Below are 6,066 nucleotides of genomic sequence, written 5' to 3' on the forward strand. Positions count from 1 at the left end.
TCTCATTTTTCACTCCCGCATCCACTTTTCCTATAGCTGACCGAAAGATGCCGGCAGGAGCATGAGGGATGATAAGCAATCGTCGCGTCACGGGCATCGGTGGTGGGAGCAACCACATGTGCAATGTGTGCTTGAAGCCACCCCCTCTAATGCAGCATTGGAGGCGGGGAGTATGAGCTGGAGCTGGAAGCATCGAAGCAGAGCCTTTCCTTGACCCATTCTTGGCTTGAAATGATAGGTCAAGAGTCTATTCGTAAATTGTTGCCACGCTGGCATGACGAGTTTGAGAGTACATGGACCTAGGTAAGAATGCGAGATAAGTTCATGGAGCTACGGTGAAATTCACTCAAATATTTAAATATCGTACATGTTCAGCAAAGAAATTTCTGCTGGCACACACATGGTAATGGTACTATTTAAAGATACTCAGGCAGTTTTATAAACATAAAGGTGTTCTGATGGTTGTTACACCAAAAGAAACTACAGACATGTGGTTGTTTATGATGACACAGACATAAGGAATTTGAGCTGAGAAGTACAAATTAATTTTTATGCGATTTACATACAATATGTTTCGTCCATTTGGCAAATGTCGCTAAAATTAAAAGTTACATATTCATGGTCAGATTGTTCTATATGGTGTATAGCAACAATGTCTTCACATTAGGTACTTCATATTTTGCTGAATAAGCTTGTCCACTACAATGTTGTAAGCCTTCTCGGTAGGATGGAAGCCGTCCCAGAAGATATAATCAATGACATTTGGACATGCACTGTGATATGCAATGAATATGGCAGCATTTAACACTGTGCTACCACAGCAACCTTCGCTTACGTCCTTGAACCCTACAAAATTGTGCCTCATTGTTTAGTATAGAAATGGTTGTATGAGAACGCCTCAACTAACACCTGCAGAAAGAAGACACAATACCAACTACTGGATGCTCATATGATGAATGGATAGTTTTCATATTTTGCAGCTATACATTGTTTAGCCCATGCTGGTAAGAAGTTTCGTTGTCTACAATTATAATTTCAGAACATCAATATTGGGTTACAGTATAAGACTTACCATACAAAGCTGGATTCTGAATAAGATCAAGTAAGTTGTAGTATATGTCAAAATAAGCAATTTTTGATCCAGAAACACTTCGTTCAGCATTTAGTATCTCTATTTCCTGTGAGATCCTAGAATTAAATAATCTTGATGCTTGATTCCTTAATGGTTCACATTGACGTGACGGGCTTCCTCCTAGTGTTATTTGTGAAGGACAACATCCCAATGGTGGGACACCGACAAATCCAATCCTCTTAGCTCCCATATTATTCAGAGTCTGTGCAAAACTAGAGCAATTATTAAACATGCATTTGCAGTACTTAGGAGGTGTTTGGGAGGAGGGGGTTAAACTTTAGTCCTGTCACATCAGATGTTCGGAGACTAAACATAAGCTAATTACAAAACTAATTGCAGAACTCCTAGGCTAAATCGCGAGACGAATCTATTAAGCCTAATTAATCCATCATGAGTGAATGGTTACTGTAGCACCACATTGTCAAATCATGGACTAATTAGGCTTAATAGATTCGTCTCGCGATTTAGCCTAGGGGTTGTGTAATTAGTTTTGTAATTAGTCTAGATTTAATACTCCTAATTAGTGTCAAACATTCGATGTGATGGGGGCTAAAATTTAACCCCCTCCTCCCAAACACCCCCTACACAAAGTGCAGAGTGGAAAGTTCAGTGAACAGAGAGAAGTGGATTTACATAACAGAAATTGACAGCATGCTACATCGATCAGTGTAAAATTCTGATGCCAAAAATACTGCTACCTATTGAGAAAAAATGGTCTCTCTCGTGTACGTTAATTAGTCGAAAATTGATGTTCTAATAAAAGGCAAAATAAATTTCCGACAATATATGGAGCACAAAAATAAAGGGTAACATCGAAATGCACGTAGAGGAATTAGGGAATGGAGACAAGACTTTCGATAATAATGAGATGCAGGAAACAAAGAGAAATCATTAAAAAACTAAAACAATAGCAATTACCTTGGTGAAGTTAATTGCCGACGAAACAAGAAATTCAACATAAGATGGAAGATCATATTCATGACGTCTCAAAGGAAGTGCGAAATAATTATTTAAAATGTCATTTGCCCCCATTACTGTCAAAAAGACGCCTTCTGAGATAACACGTGCCATTTCCTCCTCTCCAACCAAACCTCTTAGCTTCTCTTTGTACTCACGAAATAGTTCAAGTTGATCGGTACTGGACAAGGTTGTCTACATTAATTTGAATGCATCAGCTTTACACAGCAATCTAAAGTTCTTAGAAGTAACTAAAAAGAACTAAATACTCAATATTGGTATAGCAACCTAAATTGCAAAAGCAAAATAATTACCGCGAGTTTTGATGTGAGAGGATCATAGCCACTGCCTCCACAAGCAAACGCCACACCAGTGAGTAGGTCTTGTAGATCAAGATCATCACTAAGGAAAGGAGGCAGTAGCTCCTTGATACCCAACTTCGAAGCTGTTCAAAAAATAATGACATTATTACAAGAGGTTTGATATTTCACCTAGCGTTGCGCGGTAGGTGATGTGATGATGTAGTGCACTATTCAAGTGTAGAGCTTTGTTACAATACTAAATACTTTTAAAGTACCAGTGGTTTCCTTTCTTATACTTCTTATTATAAAAGAATTAAATAGATTTACACATAATTAAAAGAGCATCATAGTAATTTCTTACTAATTTTGGTACTTGGTCCCACCAAAATGGTACTTTCTTTAGATACTTTATGGTACTTCCTTTGTTTCCACTGTTCGATTTTGCCGGATGGACGGCTCTTATTTTTTCCAAGCACTCTAAAATTTCTCTTTAAGTATAAAGAAATCCACCAACTTTTACTTATAGGCATGGATGATTTTGAAGAATTTATTCTCAATGAGCTTTGTTACAATACTTTTAACATACCAGTGGTACTTTCCTTTCTTATCCTTCCTACCAGAAAAGAATTAAATAGATTTACACATAATTAAAAGGGCATCATAGTAACTTCGTACTATTTTGGTACTTGGTCCCACCAAATTGGTATTTCTTGGTACTTCTCTTTAAGTACTTCATGGTACTTTCTTTGTTTCCACCGTTTGATTTCGCTGGATGGATGGCTCTCATTTTTTTCAAGCACTCTAAAATTTCTCATTATCAAAATATCTGATGATTGAAAAGAATTATATGCCAATATGCTATTTTTTCACTTTGTATTTTTCAAATATATAAACTATAATAAAAATGGAATGATGGTCAATGTAGACTTATACTAAACAGTCAACATGTGCTTGCATTTCACTAAGGGAAAAATAGTTTATTGTAACAATCAAAATTTGTTATGTGATGAATAAAATATATATTACAAATAAAATATCCATGTACCTTTTTCTTTAAATTTATTATGACCGCTGATCTAAGGGATTTAATTAAAAAATAAATTAAATTAGTACTACTGGTCCCACTATTTTGGTATTTTGTTCCATTTATTTGGTACTTCTTTGTACTTAGGTACCTCTCGGTACTTCCTATCTTTCCACCGTACGATTTCTCTAGATGGATGGCTCTCATTTTTTCCAATGATTATAAAAATCCTCTAAAAATAAACCTAAGCACTTCCAGAAAATGTAAGCATCAATAATCTTCTATTTACATTGATAATAATTGTGGTGCAGGAATTCAAAGACTTGTCCTTAGGAGAGACTTATATAGTTGCTGATCAGGTACTTGCCATTGTTGCTTTCTAGAGCAAAGAAAAATGTAAAATATAATATTTAAGGAGGGAAATGACATTTGCTATGGCATTTTCGTTGGGTACGACAACATGAACCTTCAAATTGACATCACCGTTGTTGTCTTTTGCTGCCCTGTACAGATAGAACAGTTAATCTGGTGGGACTAAAAGGAAACCATCAATATGTTCCCAAAGAGGAGGGCTATTCCATTTGGCCAATCATGGCTGCGAGAAGCCAAGGGATGGGAAGGAGAACTGTGTAGCGATGACGAATGAGAGTAGTTGGCTTTGCAGTCAATATTGCCTAACTGACGACAGAAACGTATAGCCGGGCCACTGGAAGTGCGATGGAGATACCGCACCGTGTTATTCTCTCGCTGCTGATGAGCCTGCTGCTTAAGGTGTTTGGTTTCACGGACTAAAGTTCAGTTCCTGTCGCATCGAAGCTTTAGATACTAATTTAAAGTATTAAACATAGATTAGTTACAAAACCAATTGCATAGATGGAGACTAATTTACGAGATGAATTAAGTCTAATCTGAAGTTTCAAGCACAGAAGCAGGTCCAGCTCACTCCCAACCCCGGTCGGCCAATAAGGCAATAACTGCATGGCACCACCTCTTCTCCACAGCATCATCAGTCATCCATATTTTCTAGGCTTGTGGTAGCTTTCTTCTCCACTAAGCACTAGTTCATGCATGGTTGTCTCTCTCCAAACAGCGTGGTGACGAGGATGCGGAAGACGCCCTCAAATCGACCAGCATGAGGTGACGAGGTAGGATTTCCAACTCCAGCAATGCAAAAAGAGTACCACCTGTGTTGGCCGATTCTTCCGATCCGTTCCTCCTCTATGTTCTGATATATTTTTGTTGCATATTTCAGTGTAACAGTTTAGTATAACTTCGTCGTACGTAGGCCTTCATGCCTTATTTCAAGTTCTATAGAGTTAGTTTGTGGATATCGATCAAACCGTGCCATGTATGCAAGCTGTAAAATTCTTATACGCACCTAAAGTTTGTTTCTTCGTAATTTTTGAAGTTACCCAATACCTAAGTGCTGTATTGTTTTATTCTTTTCAGCTTACAAACTTAGCTAATTTATATATGGTGTATAGTTTGATTATATAAAATCGATAATTAGTTATGATTTTTGCTAATTTATTAATAGCTATAAAATCGAATTGCATCGGAACGTGATCTTGGACAATCAAACTACATCTCATAATTACACCAAAAGTACACAAATATGAACTCACCTACATATAGTGCCATAATTCCATAAACAAATGTATTGGAGTGCATCAGGCAATGAGGCCATTTCGTTCTTCGACTAATTTACCATGGAGCTTTCATCTATACCGTCCATCTAGGTCAGTCCTGCCACCTTTGTTCTGCGTGTGCTCATCAAACACTTGTATTTATTCTAGGAAGCATGCACAGTGTCTAGATCATCACTGTATATAGCTAGGAAGTACCCCGTACACTCTAAAAGAATGTATATATGAATTAATGAATATATATGCGTTGCAACATATAGTTGTGCAGTCCAGGAGTAAACTAATCTCTTGTGTGCAGTAACACCACCGACAGTAGCAGATAGGTATAAACAGTAGTATAGCCTAACAAGCCAACATACCTAAGAGGTCCCCGGGTACCAACCCATTGGAGAACCTCCCGGTGGCAACGCCGCCGGGGAAGTCCTGCCCATACGGCGGGAAGTTGGCCTTCGCCTCCGTGAACCGGTTGTTGTTGTTGCCGGGATCGACGATGGAGTCGCCGAATATGAAGATGGATGAGATTTTCTGGTCCCCAGCCGAGGACGCTCCATGGACTACTACTCCTGGCTGAAACACCGCCGCCGCCGCCACCACCACCACGAGGTGCAGCAGTAGCGGCCGGGCGAATCGGCGCCAGGACCCATGGCCCCCTAGGCAGGTCGTCAGAGACGCCATTATTGGCAGGTCGCTTCTGCCGCAGCTTCTGCCGGGCCAGGGCGCCGCACGAGTTTTATAGCGCGAGACGTGGAGGAAGGCACGCACGCGCGTGCAGCAGCCGCAACTGTACGTGACGCGACCTGGGCTGCATGATCCCGGTGGTTGCGCGTTGCATCCGCCACGCTGCAGCTATTAATTCGGTGAGTCCCGCTCCTAGCTGCAGCGCCTGGCGACTGCGTGCCAGGCAGCCAGCAGATGACTTAATGGACATGCAGGCAGCAGGGGCATGTGGCCATGTGGGGAGAGGAAATTGAAAAGGGCGGGCACATGAGTGTGTTTACTGTGATT

General features: G+C 40.0%; 1 protein-coding gene across 1 annotated transcript; it reads right to left on the bottom strand.

Annotated features, from left to right (window-relative positions):
• Nucleotides 1–407: 407 nt before the first annotated feature.
• On the bottom strand, nt 408–5,775 carry LOC101754076 (GDSL esterase/lipase EXL3). Its single transcript, XM_004965369.4, has 5 exons — nt 5,421–5,775; nt 2,404–2,534; nt 2,051–2,284; nt 1,073–1,334; nt 408–846 (listed from the first exon to the last, which is right to left on the bottom strand). The coding sequence occupies exons 1-5, from the start codon at nt 5,734–5,736 to the stop codon at nt 659–661; spliced, it is 1,131 nt and encodes a 376-aa protein (XP_004965426.1). The 5' UTR covers nt 5,737–5,775; the 3' UTR covers nt 408–658.
• Nucleotides 5,776–6,066: the final 291 nt, after the last annotated feature.

This window comes from Setaria italica, chromosome IV (assembly GCF_000263155.2).
Source record: "Setaria italica strain Yugu1 chromosome IV, Setaria_italica_v2.0, whole genome shotgun sequence".
In the NCBI taxonomy this organism is placed as follows: Eukaryota; Viridiplantae; Streptophyta; class Magnoliopsida; order Poales; family Poaceae; genus Setaria; species Setaria italica.